This window comes from Chiloscyllium punctatum, chromosome 24 (genome assembly GCF_047496795.1).
Source record: "Chiloscyllium punctatum isolate Juve2018m chromosome 24, sChiPun1.3, whole genome shotgun sequence".
In the NCBI taxonomy this organism is placed as follows: Eukaryota; Metazoa; Chordata; class Chondrichthyes; order Orectolobiformes; family Hemiscylliidae; genus Chiloscyllium; species Chiloscyllium punctatum.
In genome coordinates, this window is record NC_092762.1 from 81,761,252 (window position 1) to 81,775,448 (window position 14,197).

Genomic DNA, 14,197 nt, shown 5'->3' on the forward strand with positions numbered 1-14,197 from the left:
TCATTGACGTTTGTTTCACTGAGACAGAATGTAATCCACTGGCTAGTGAAATTGACAAGCATTCAGTCCCCAGAGCTGTAGAACAAGAAGGTTTATTTGATGCTTTTTGAGATCTTTTTATAATAGGCTATTCAGCTCAATGTTGCATTGAATAGTGGTGTTAGTTATCTCTAAACATATCTGGATGATTCCCTCCCCTCCCCTGCCCAGTCCACACTCTGCACCTGCACTGTCTGTCCTTATCAGTGGTCACTCTATGGAATCTGCTGGAAGGCGGGGTCAGTGAAACAGTTGAGAACACTGTCTGCTAAAATGGAACCATTGCCAAAGATTTGTTGAATTCTTCTGGGTTCCCATTAAGCCACCGTGAAACCTGCTCTCACTCCCAGACCATGTTTTGAATGTTTTGTAGAGGTCCTGAGTAAATAGAGTTTTGTGTCTCAGCTCGACTGGGACAGCACTACTATTATAGGACAAGCCAAACCGAGAACAGCCAGGGAACTCCTAGAGGCATGGCACTCATCCACAGATTCCATCAATAAGCACATCGATCTGGACCCAATATATTGACCACTGCAACGGACAGCCGGAAGTGGCAGAGACCAATCACTACAAATGCCAGAGGCAACCTCCCAGAAGAGCATCACAGGAGGCTCCCAAGCACTGAGGATGTCACTTAGACAGGAGGCAAAACATCTGCAACACAAATTCCCAGCTCGGCGAACTGAACCACAACAGAGTTTTGCTCTTGTGTCAGAGGAGATGGTAAACTGGGAAGATATGAGAGGAAGCTGGTGCTTGAGATGCAGAAATGATTCAGCAGCTTTGAATTGGGTGAGAGGAGCTGCTGTATTGAGTCATCTTATATTGCAGTTAGACACCAGAAACTGACAGCCTGGTCACATTAGTCACATGGATCTTTGTTCTGGTGTCTGGGAATTAACTAGAATCCAATTCCAAATGCTTTAGAAACTCTGGTCTGGCAGCATCTGTGGAGAGAAACAGTTAACATCTTGTCTGGTATGCTGCCTTCAGAACAGTCACACTGGACTCATCACATTAACTGTTTCTCTCTCCTCTGTGCTCCCAGATTTGCTGGGTTTCTCCAGCATATTTAAAGAATCCAACTTCCTAAGAGCATCCCACCCAGATCCACTCAGTACCCTATCCCTGTAACCATGCATTCTCCCATGGTTAACCCACCTATCCTGCACACAATAGGACAATTTCCCTTGGCCAATCCAGCAAACCTGCACATCTTTGAGATTGTGGGAGGAACCTAGAGGGAATCCATGCAGACAACGGGAAAATGTACAAATTGCACACAGGGTGGAATCAAACCTGGGTCCCTGGTGTTGTAAGGTAGCAGTGCTAACCACTGAACAGTTACATACCCCATTTTGAGTTTGTTTCAGATTTCAAATTTCTGAAGCTTTGCTTTATAACGAGAATGCAATTGGCTTTGGACAACTGAATGTTTGTTTTATTACTGGTCTGAATATTTTTCATCAAAAGCAAGGAATTTAAATAAGCAGAAATGCTGGAAACATTCAGATCACACAGTATCTGTGCTTAGAAAAGTACCCCCCTTCCTTGTTGCTGGGTCAAGTGCATTGAGTACAGGAGTTGGGAAGTGATGTAGCGGACATTGGTTAGGCCACTTTTGGAATACTGCATTCAGTTCTGATCTCCTAGCTATAGAAAAATCTTAAATCTATCTTTTTTTTTTGAATCCTTTCAAGTTTCACAAGGATGTTGCCAGAGTTGAGCTATAGGAAGAAGCTGTATAGGCTGAGGGTATTTTCCCTGGAGCATCTGAGACGGGTGACCTTTTTATAGTGGTTTATAAAATCATGAGGGACACAAATAGGGTGGGTAGCCAATAGAGGGCATAGGTTTAAGCTGAGAGGGGAAAGACCTAAAAGGGAAACTTTTTCAGAGGGTGGTGTGCTAGAATGAAATTTTGCCTGAAACGGTCGTTTTTTGTTTTTTTTTTATCTTTTGTCTTTTTTTTTTGTCTTTTGTCTTCTGCTCCTCTGCTGCCTGACCTGCTGTGCTTTTCCAGCACCACTCTGATCTCCAGCATCTGCAGTCCTTGCTTTTGCCTGTACGGAATGAGCTGCCAGAGGAAGTGGTGGAGGCTGGTACAATTTTCTTTTAAAAAGGCATCTGGATGGGTATATGAATAGGAAAGGTTTAGAGGAATATGGGCCAAGTGCTGGTAAATCAGATTAGATGAGGTTGGGATATCTGGTTGGCATGGACAAGTTGGACTGGAGGATCTGTTTCTGTGCTGTACATCTGACTCAAGATCCTGGAACTCCCTCAAAGCTCAATCCAAATTGTACACAAGGTGGTAATAGTAAATGTGAGCCCACCAGTAGTGAATATATTTAAAATTAATGTTAATATTCCAGGTGGAAGATGTGGGTTCGACAACAGAGCTATAGAAACATAGGAGCATAGCAAGTGGAAATGGGGGAGGAAGATAAGTGTGATAGGGCAGAGAACAGGAGAGATCCACACAAGGGTTTGCAATTGATAACAGATGTTAGCAAAGTGAACAAATACAGGAAGAAATGAAGAAAAAATGCACAGTTCAGGCCCAATATCTACTTTTGTGGCTCTGTCATAGCCTGTAAGACACCTTGGAATGTTTGTGTGATGAGGTGCTACATTTAAGGCAAGTAGTAATTGCTGTTTGTCCAGAAACCTGTTCCCATGAACCTGCCAACAGTACCCCAAAGAAAAATGCAATTAGCTGCAAAGGTAGTGGAGGTTGGTGAGGTTGAGGACTCAATGTTCCCACTTGGGATGTATCATTCCCAGCTCAGGTGAAGAATAAGACAGATGGCACCAACAACACTTATTACCGAAACATCACAGCATCCAGCAGCTACTAATAAGACTTCATGTTCAACTCTAAGTAGTATATCAGTGCATAAAACAAACCATACGCTTCAGGGAATCCTATAGATACAATTGTGGTGTGCTTCACTCTGATAGAAGATGTATCAGAGATTGGTGATCTCCTCTGAGCCATGGCTGCTGATATGTGTCACTTTGGGCTCAGGTCCCACTCTAGAGGCTGTAGCAGTGTGTTAAAGCAGGAATGTGAGCTGAAGACCACTATAGAGGGAATTCCAAACCCTGGGGCCTTAGCAGCTGAAGGTATAGCTGACAGTAGTGGATCTGTTAAAACTGGAGATGTACTGAAAGACAGAAGCACATATCTTTAGAGTGGTGTAGGGTTGGAGGTGGTTAAAGATGGCTTGGAAGCTGAAAGGGCAAGGTCATACAGGGATCTGAAAGCCAGTTTGGGGATTTTTAAAATCATGACGTCGGTAGAATGGGAATCAATGTAGAACAGCAAACATGTTTTTAAAAAAAATGTCTTTATCAGAAAGAAAGACAAGGACAGTACTTGTGTGGGAAAGCCACCATTATCAAGTTCCCCTCCAAGTCACATCCTGGCTTGAAACAATATTGCTGTTCCTTTACTCTGACTGGGTTATAAACTCCAGAGTTCCCTCCCTAACAGGGTTGGGATGTTTCTCCACCCTAAGGATTGCAGCAAATCAGGAAGGCAGTTTTTACTGTGAGTCCTAGCATCCTACAATATGTAAATAGACCTTTTTATCCAAATTGTCCGTGCTGACAAGATAATCCCAATCTGACCTATACCATTTGGCCCATATCTGTCTAAACCTTCCTAATCCCGTATCGATCAAAATGCTTTTCAAATGTCAGTCTCCTTTTATCTTCAGGGCAGTTGGGGAACGCTGGCCCAGACAGTGGTGTTCACCACCTGATAATGAGCACTTTTTTTAAAAAAAAAACACTCTCTCAGATGACAGTGGGAGTTGGGAGAGCAGAAAGAGGAAACTCTCGGTGAAAGTGGAGTGTTTTTAACAGTTTCTCCTCTCCCTTCCAGGTCTATGTGAAGTTGAGACCCTACTGCAAGGAGTTCCTTGAAAATCTGAGCCAGTTCTATGAGGTAAGCTCAGTAACTGCAGCACCGTGTTCCTGTTATCCTAGTGATAAATGATTGGGAATAATTCCCAATTGATTACTGAATTGCACTGGGGATTAACATTGGTGATTTGCATTTCTGTTGAGGGAAATTTGCTCTAAGCCGAACAACTCTGACCATAATAATCCAACAGAAGGATGCCATTTGGCCTGACATGTGCTGGATCTTTGAAGGAACTATTCAGTTTTTCTGACTCTTCTCCATTTTCCTGCAAGCTTTTTCTCCTTGTTCAAATAGGTAACATCCTAGTCTAAAAAAGTGAACTTGCAAAGGAGGTCATACACTTAAGGTAGAGCTGAGGAGGAATTTCTTCTCTTCAATAGTGAATCTGTGGAATTCTTTAGCACAGTGGGCTGTTGAAGCTGGATTGTGAAGTATATTCAAAACTGAAATGGAACTGATTTTTAATCAGTAAGAGAATGCAGGATTATCTGATCAGTCATGATCCCATTGATTAGGTTAGATTCCCTACAGTATGAAAACAACAAGCCCTTTGGCCCAATCAGTCCACACCGATCCTCCGATGAGTAACCCACCCAGACCCGCTTCCCTCTGACTAATGCACCTATCACTTTGGGCAATGTAGCATGGCTGATTTCACCTGACCCCACACCTTTTTGACTGTGGGAGGAAACCGGAGCACCTGAAGGAAACCCACGCAGACACTGGGAGAATGTGCAAACTCCACACAGTCGCCCGAGGCTGGAATTGAACCTGGGACCCCTGGTACTGTGAGGCAGCAGTGCTAACCACGGAGTCAGTGCTGCAGCAGACTCAATGGGCTGAATGGCCACCTTCTGCTATTACATCTTATGGTCATAGAAGCGGCTTGTGTGTGCAGTTCTCACCGTTATTCAGTCAATGGAAAAGTTCAAGTCCTGCCTGCTACAGACATGTCATAATTCTAAGCCGGTTGAATTTTTAAGATTTTTTTCTTATCCTAACTGGAGACTACATGGACAGCTGGTTATTTATCCCCTTTCTAACCAACATCTCCAAATGTGACTCACTTTTTTGCATGGAAGCTTCCTGGGTTTTATCTAAAGACAAACCTGCAGGTATGTTATTGTGATTTACAGCCCATGAATACTTCTGTAGCGCAAATGAGGAAATCTGGCAAACAGCTTGTGTATAATAATCTCTCACAAATAACAATTTAATATTATAGACAGGAGGATGAGAAAGGTTGTATTTCATATGATGACCCTGCTGCCATTCATATTTCCCCAAAAATGGGTGTGTATCTCCCTACCCCAGTTGATCATGCCAAAATGCAGGCTGAACCCACTGCAGTGAGTAACCACAGGAAGCTGCTAAACATAAATGTGACCAGGAGGAAGCAAGCTGCTTGACTGTACCTCAGGATATGTGAAGCACCATGACTATTTCCTACACTCCAGCAGTTGTGTAATCTTCTGCTTTGGGCGACAAAATTAATGTCTGTTTTTGTTCTTCATTTGACAGATCTGATTTCAGAATTGGGTCAGATTTTGACAATGGCTAGTGTGCGTGAGGGTCTAAACTAGCAGGGGTATTGGGATAAAGGTGAGATGAGAGTTGTATAAATTATGCAATTGTAATCTCATCTGCCTGTCAGGGGAGGAATAAAAATAACTTTGTGAAGAAGTCAACAATTAGCTTTTTTTTTCATAATTGCTTTGAATCTATTGTTTTCCTCAGCACCCAAGTGCTACCCAGTTAATTGGGGTTACCAGCTGACTACTGGTGAAAATGTAGGCTTTTTTTTAAACTTGATAAGTTCTGGCTGTGCATTATGGAGGCTATTCTTAAGAGATAACCCTGCCTATTCAACCAAGAGTGGCATCACATTTGAGCCCTGTTGTGTCAGCACTTGACATTTATGACTTTCTTGCATTGAATGAAAAGGAAGAATCCGTTTTCTTTTCCTAGGCAATGCCTGTGCTGTGTACACCTGCAAAAATAAGCTTAACTAGGGGAGGCATAGTTTGCACTGTCCTACTTTGTTTGGCTCAGTACTAGCTTGGCATTGAAGGAATCCAGGGTGAATTTTGGATCTTTTTATATTGCTCCTTTCCCATCTCCTCCATGATGGTGGCTGTCCCCATTTCACTCTGCTTTAACCATTTGATTTGATTAATTGCAGTCACATGTACCCAAGGACAGTGAAAAGCTTTGTTTTGTGAGCAGTACAGGCAGACCATAGCAAACAAGGACCTACAGATCATAGAGCGCCTACAGCAAGGCAAGCAAGGTTACGGTTGCACAGGAGATGCACAAAAGCAAGATTGACATTATTTTGGCAGAACTGTGGACAAGTGAGTAAGCTGTTTCCAAGTTTAATCCAATGCTTGATTTTCTATTAGATCATCCTTTTCACAACTGCTACAAAGGATTATGTTGACAAACTGCTGGATATATTGGATCCACACAGACGGCTGATCAGGTAAGTAATTTATGTTTGCATTGAGTTTTAATGAATACTCACTTGAGTCTAATTTTTGTCCTGTTGTAGCACAGCCCTATTAGAGGTTAGTGATGCATTTTTTTGAATGGGCTATTAAAATCACTAACAACAAGCTTTAAGCATTCACTCCCTCCACCTCTGACATAGCAGCAGTGGTGTGTACCACTTACAAAATGTACTGCAACACCTAATCAAGTCTCCTTTTGACAGCAACTTTCATTTATTTCCCTAGTGTAGAAACAGGCCCTTCAGCCCAACAAGTTTACACTTGCCTTCTGAAGAGTAACCTATCCAGACCCATTCCCTACCATATATTTACCTAACACAATGGGCAATTTAGTATGGCCAATTCACCTAACCGGCACATCTTTTGATTGTGGGGATGAAACCAGAGCACCTGGAGGAAACCCACGCAGACAAGAAGAATGTGCAAACTCCACACAGTCGCCTGAGGCAGGAATCCAACCCGGGTCCCTGGCAATGAGGCAGCAGTGCTAACCACTGAGCCACCATGCTGCCCATAACTTGACTTTTGCAACTAGAAGGACAAGGGTAGTGGATATGTGGTAATACCAATATCTGCACATTCCCTTCCAAGTCTCTCACCACTGTGACTTTGAAATATATTCCTTCACTGTCACTGGGTCAAAATCCTGGGATACTGCAGATGAGTTACAGAAGTTCAAGCCTGGATCGTCACCATATTTCAAGGCAGTTGGGGAAAGAATAATAAAATCTGGCCTCGCCAATGATGCTGATATCCAAGAATGAATAAAATAACATTTCAAAAGCAACCATTTGCTGTGTCACTGGTCTTGCTTGTTGCATAAAATTGGATTCAAAAGCTCAATGAATAAGTTTAGACTAACTTACATGCCTGGTTCATTTTAAATGGAGTCTATAAAATGTCACTTGTCAATGAACCTAATGTTATTGCAGGCATCGACTATATCGGAAACACTGCATCTGTGTCCAAGGGAACTACATCAAGGAACTAAATATTCTCAGCAGGGATCTGGCAAAGACAGTTTTTGTAGACAACTGGGCAGGGACTTTTTGTCAGGTAAATGAAGATATTTTGCTGTGTTCCATGGAAATATTTTTCTCCTGATTCCTGTTTTGAGCAGCTATTGTTCTGTTGCCAAGTATAGTGTTGAGGTACACAAGATGAAATTACATCATCATTTCATCATCTATTTGACCTTGTCTGGCATCCCAGTTGAACCCTCACCTGTTTATCAACTCCTGCACAGTCTTTCCTTCAATGAGCCCAGTGTGAAAGCCATTGAGGACTACATTACTGGAAAAAGGTTCTTTGGTTCTTTTTATATCTGAGCCAACCAAAAATATCCGCCTAACCATTCTAATCCCATTTTGGCCCTCAGCATTGTATACCTTGACATTGCTTCGAATCTCTTGCCTTTCACAGCACTCAAGTGCTGTCAGTTAATTGATTTACTGGTGAAAATGTAAACCGTTTAAACTTAAGTCCTATAGAGGCCAGTCTTAGTAGGTAATCCTGCCTATTCAACCAAGAGTGGCGTCACATTTGAGCCCTAAATAGTAGTAAAATGTGATGAGGGTTTCTGCCTCTCCCACCCTTTCAGTGAGTTCCAGATTCCCCACCATCCTCTGGGTGAAAACATTTTTTTTCCTCTCATCCCTCTAAATCTTCTGATGAAATCTAACCCCTCCTCCCCAATCATTGATTCGTTCATCAAAGGGAAAAGTTTCTTCCTGTCTATTGATGCCCTTCAATTTTCGACATTTCAGTTATGTCCCCTTGAATCTCATCTACTCTAAGGAAAACAACCCTGATCTATCCAATCTCTCTTCACACAGAACTTCAGTGTGGTCATGCAACATCCAGAGTCCTGGGGTTTTTTCTATCTTTTCCCAGAATCTGTCTGAAATGGATTCTTTACAAATATCAACTTGCATCCTCTGATCCATTTCCTGACTTATAGTTCTTGGTCAACTTGAGTATCTTCTCTCCAGTGTCTCCTTTTTTATTTTTGTTCCCCCCCCCCCCCCCCCCCCCCACCAAGACAGTCAGGGAGAAATAACATGAGAACTGACCCAAGAAACAATCGGCACGTCATTGCTGTTCTGCCATTTTAATACCATTAAGTTTCACTCCACCTTCCTGCCCATTCTCTCATCCCTTAATTCCAGAATCTGTCTATCCCAGCAATAATTATCACCAATTTGCTACAGTACAAAAAGACGCCATTGGGTCCACCCTGACTTTCCAAAGAGCATCCCATCCAATCGGTATAACCTCTCAATTACCATGGCCAGTCCACCTCAATGGCATGTTTTTTGGACTATTGAAAGAAAACTGGAGTGCCCAGAGGAAATCCATGCAGACACGGGTGGTGGAGGGAGAGGGAGTGTAGAAACTCCAACGCAGTTACCCAAAGGTGGAATCGAACCTGGGTCCCCGGTGCTGTGAGGCAACAGTGCTAACCACAGCTACGTGCCACTCCAATAGTTTCAGCAATTCACAACCCTTTTAAACTCCTGCAATAAAGTAACTGGTGAGCCTGACATCAGTGGTGGATTCTGAGGAACAGGATTTGCATGTATTTGGAAAGGCAAGGTCTAATTAGGCACAGTCCACATGGCTTTGTGCCTGGGAAACCATGGAAGTGACAAAGAAGATTGATTTTGAAGGTAGACCGTATCCACCGTTCTGTGGAATTTAGACAAGGTTCTGCATGATTGACTGATTAACAGTTAGATCACATGGAATACAGGGAGAACTAGCCATTTGGAGAAATAAGTGACTAAAAGGTAGGAGACAGGGGTAGTGATGGAAGGTTGCTTTTCAGATTGTCTGCCTGTGACCAGTGGTGTACTGCAAGAATCAGTGCTGGATCCACTGCTTTTTGTCTTTATATAGCCAAGAAGGTACCTTCAAGAACAATGGGACCTTGATCAGATAGGCCAAGGAATGGCAGATGGAGTTTAATTTAGATAAATGTGAGTTGCTGCATTTTTGCAAAGGCAAATCCAGATAGGATGTATGAGGGGCATGGATAGGGTGAATAAATAAAGGTCTTTTCCCCAGAGCATGGGAGTCCAAAACTAGAAGGCTCAAGTTTAAGGTGAGGGGGGAAAGATTTAAAGGGGAGCTGAGGGACAACATTTTCAGAGGGTGGTGCATGTATGAAATGAGCTGCCAGAGGAAGTGGTGGGGGCTGGTACAATTACATTTTAAAAGGCATCTGGATGGGTACATGAATTTAAAGGTTTAGATGGCTGTGGGCCAAATGCTGGCAAATGGAGCTAGGTTAATTTGGATGAGTTGGACCAAAGGGCCTGTTTCCATGCTATACATCTGACTTTTGGACTCGTCTTTTCATCTCCGTTATAGAGGAAATTAATGTTCAGCCCCTTTTACCCTAGGAATGCACACCTATGATTTGGATTCCCTGACCAATGGAAACAATTTGTGCTGATCCTATCCGAGCCCCTTCAGAATAGTTGTCTCCCCGAGATCGCCCCTTATTGTTCCTAAGTTGCAGAGAATTAACCACCATTCCAAACTGTTCACTGTCCAGTAATTGTTGCTTGGAAATGTACACCATAAATGTTGAGTGAATAAATAGAATCTGCTGTGAAGTTTCTGTATTCAAAAAGCCTCCTGAATGGCTGCTTGAGTCCTTTAGAGAACACTGGGTGCTCATGATGTTGACTAGAATCTTGACATAACTAAGATAACAACATTTTTTTTTTGTGTCGCTTTGTTGAAACCAGTCCCCTTGTTAATCGTTTCGTATTAATTGTGGCTTGAGGACTTGTTCCTAATTAAACAGGATCTGATTAGAAGTGACTATGTTGAATGCATTTGAGTTGGGTACATGTGTCATGAACGGAGTTGGAGGATGATGTGACATTAAATTCAAATAGACAACAATCCGATTGCACTAACTCCTTGAGTTAAAATCAGATTCTCATTATGCTGATTATTTTGAGATTTTGACCACTGAAGCACATCCTGTTTCTGATCGACCTGAGGTTAAGATTGCTCAGTGAGTCCAAGTCTTTGAGGCTTCTGTGATATTGTGAACTTGCAGTCTTGTTTTCTATGTTGTTTCCGTTAGAAATTAAATTAGATTTGCCCATCATTGCATTGCACTGAAAGAGTGAGCTTAATTGGAACAAAATTCAAAGTTTCACTTCCTGTCTCTGCTAAAGAACTGATTTCTGACTCTCGCCTACATGGATTGTATATGATGAGTAATTCTGTGCATGACAATCTTGACCTTTTTAACTAATCTCCTCCTTGTTCTTGACGACAATTGTTGTAGAATCTATTTTAGCTGGAAAATCTGACTTTGTATCCTACAGTTCAGGAGGACAATCCTGCCATATGAGTTTCTTTAAGCTTTTTGTGGTCAATTATTCTGTGGGTGCTTTTAGACACTACTTGCTTTCTCTCTTCAGGTTTCAAATGGAATCCAAATCAAAAGCTGGCTGAAAGATCCAAACGATCAGGAGCTACAGAAACTCATCCCATACTTGCAGAAACTAGCAGAACTGGTGTGTATTGTTGAGCATCTACACTCACTATTTCTTGAGCAACCTTTTGTCTTTTTGTTCCAACATTTTAGCTTTCTGCTTTAACAGTCCATAATATAGATTACCTTCCTTTGTCCTGCTCCAACACTGGTGTGCTTCAAAACGTGTATCTCTCACCAAAACTTTGATCATCTGTCCTACTGTCTCCTTGTAGTTTCCATAAGAAATAGGAGCAGGAGTAGGCCATTCAGCCCCTCAAGCCTGCCCTGCCATTAATACATTCATGGGTCATCTGCCCCAGATATTGACTTCTCTCTCGTGCTAATTCCTTTATAGCCCTTGACTTTCTCAACATTTATCCAGCTCCCCTCTCAATGCTTTGGGATCTAGCCTCCCAAACTCCACTCTGGGGTAGAGAATTCCAGACCTTCACTATCCTCTGGGGGAAGAAATTGCTTTGCATCTGTTTCAAGTGTGCACCCCCTATCCTGAGTTCCTCAATAGAAATAAATCTCAACATCCACCTTGTCAAGTCCCCTCCAGAATCTTTTTATGTTTTAATAAAATTGCCTCAGAGTATTCTAAAATACTAGTGAATAAAGGCCTAAAGTGTTTAGCCATTCTTGATAAGTCAATCCCTTTAACTCTGAAATCAGTCCAGTGAATCTCTTACGAACTGGCTGTAATGATAGGATATCCTTTCTTCAATACACCTGTTAATATTCTCTGCAATTTCCTTGTTCCCCTTTTATGAATTCCTTAGTTGCATCCTCCAAGGGCCCTAGACTGACTTTAGCTATTCTTTTTATTTTAATTTATTTGTTTAGAAGCTCTTGCTTTTTAAAAATATTTCATGCAAACTTACTTGCATGACAAATTTTCTCCCTGTTTATTAGCTTTTATAGTGTTCTGTTAGTTTGGAGAAAGGATTCCTAATTCTCTAGCCTACTAATTTTCTAGCTCCGTATCCAATATTGTTGATCATTCTTGTAATGTTCCTCGAAACACTTGACAACATTAAAGGTGCTATGAAAATGCAAACTATGGCAGGGAAGCCTAGTCATAGAAAATTAATTAAAATTTTATTTTAATTTAACATTTTATCTTTTCTCCTCCCATTTTTAATACCTGATCCTTTTTTGGGAAGGAAGTCTATCATTTTGACTAGTCCTGGCTTACATGTGAGTCCAGACCCACTACTTGCTCTTTACAATCCCCTGAAATGGCCTCAAAAACCATTCAGATCTACCACCTGAGGTAGAAAAACCAAAGCAGTTCAACATGGCAGATCATCATAATTTATCTCTTTTGAAGGTAATTCGGGATTGGCAACAAAAGTTGCCCTTGCCTGAGAGATCCAGATCCCATGAAAGAATTCTTTAGAAATTGTCACATGCAATTTCCAGGTAGAAAGGATGGTCAGGCATCTTGGAAATCCCCAAATGACCTTAGATGACCACTTGAGTCATAAATGTACAGCACAGAAACTGATGCGGTGGTCTAACTTCATGCCAACCAGAGATCCTAAAGTAATCTAGTCCCATTTTTGCCAGCACTTGGCTCATATCCCTCTAAACCCTTCCTCTTCATATACCCATCCAGATGCCTTTTAAATGTTGTAATTGTACCAGCCTCCACCACTCCTCTGGCAGCTCATTTCATATGCACACTATCCTCTGTGTGAAAAGGTTGCCCCTTAGGTCCCTTTTTTAAAATCCTCCCCTCTGTCCTTTTTAAATCTGTGCCGTCTAGTTTTAGATTCCCCTACCCTGGGGAAAAGCACTTGACTATCCATCCTGTTCATATGGATGTAGGTTTGCTCACTGAGCTGGAAGGTTCACTTTCATTTCATTCCAACTCCGTGAGCAAACCTACATCCAGAACCTCCACCTGATCTACAAAACTTGCTAACCCTATCCTCTTAGTCACCCCTTCACCTCTGACACTCCAGTAGAAAATAGCCCCAGCCTATTCAGCCTTTCCCTGCAGCTCAAACCCCCTAAACCTGGCAACATCCTTTATAAAACGTTTGAACTCTTTCAAGTTTCACAAGATCCTTTCTATAACAGGGCAACCAGAATTGAACACAGTATTTCTAAAGAGAGTGAATCGTAGTATTTATGTAACCAGTAACAGTTTAATTCTGCTGCTTTGAATGAGATTTGATATATTCCCCTCCTTCTTGGGATGACCAGGCTATATGGGGAGGTGAGATTGAGTAAAAGAGGTATTTTATTCTCTGGGATTTACTGGGATGAGATGGGATCCCATGACTGTTAGAAATTGGTGGTTGACTGGGGAGTATGGAACTTGAGTCATTGCTGGCCGTTTAGGACAGATGAGAAGTTTCTTCACTGATGGTTGTGAATCTTTGGAACACTAACTCTCAGGACTATGGATGCTCATCCAGTATTTAAGACAGGGCATCAAGCAAAGCAAGAGTATGGTGATCAGGCAGGAAAGTGGAGTTGAGGCAGAAAATCAGCTGATGTCTTTCAGGATATCCAAGCAACTTTCAGCTCCCACATGTTCCTGTACACTCCCTTCTCCATGGGGCCCCATCCATCTAGGCACCAAGGTTACCATGATGCAGCACTGTTACCTTTGCCACAGACCAAAATGTGGCTGTGATGGATTGCGTGTATATCTTGGACTTTTATTTATCCTCAAGAGTCTCTGTCTGTCACTGTCACAACCAGAGGAAAATAAACCCACATTTTGTTTACAGGATGATGTACGGCCTGCGATTCAGAGGCATTATCGATGGGACAGGCTGTGAAAAAAGGCCCAAAGTAGTTCTGAGGAGCCAAGACTGAAGACCAAGTTATTTTCAATAAACTGCACCTCCCCCTTCTCTACATCACTCCCACTCCAGATTTAGTTTTGAAAACCAGAACTTTTATTGGGTGGATAAACTGAATGCTACAACTGTACCCGTACACCTAAACTGCTTGACTGCCTGAGTGGAATTCTGATCAGTCTTTTCCTGTTTTTGTAAATTTTTTTTTAATCATTGTTCGTATTTTAGAAATAAAAGACATACCGTCACAATGGACATTAATGTAATTATGTTTTAATGGATATATAAAAGCAAACATTGAAAAATAAGTTAGTTTAGGTAAGAGTGTCTGAATAATTGAGGATTCCTTTCACTTAATTAGGGAAAAAAAGTGTAGGTTAACTAAATTTTT

The 14,197-nt window shown here is 41.8% G+C and overlaps 1 protein-coding gene across 1 annotated transcript in view; it reads left to right on the forward strand.

Annotated features, from left to right (window-relative positions):
• LOC140494410 (CTD small phosphatase-like protein 2) overlaps positions 1–13,989 on the forward strand; it is a 29,580-nt gene extending 15,591 nt beyond the window's left edge. Inside the window, exons 7-11 of the mRNA XM_072593594.1 lie at positions 3,935–3,997; positions 6,379–6,458; positions 7,419–7,542; positions 10,932–11,027; positions 13,735–13,989. Coding sequence (XP_072449695.1) covers positions 3,935–3,997; positions 6,379–6,458; positions 7,419–7,542; positions 10,932–11,027; positions 13,735–13,785 — 414 coding nt within the window. The 3' untranslated portion in view covers positions 13,786–13,989. The remainder of the gene's footprint in view (positions 1–3,934; positions 3,998–6,378; positions 6,459–7,418; positions 7,543–10,931; positions 11,028–13,734) is intronic.
• The last annotated feature ends 208 nt before the right edge of the window (positions 13,990–14,197 follow it).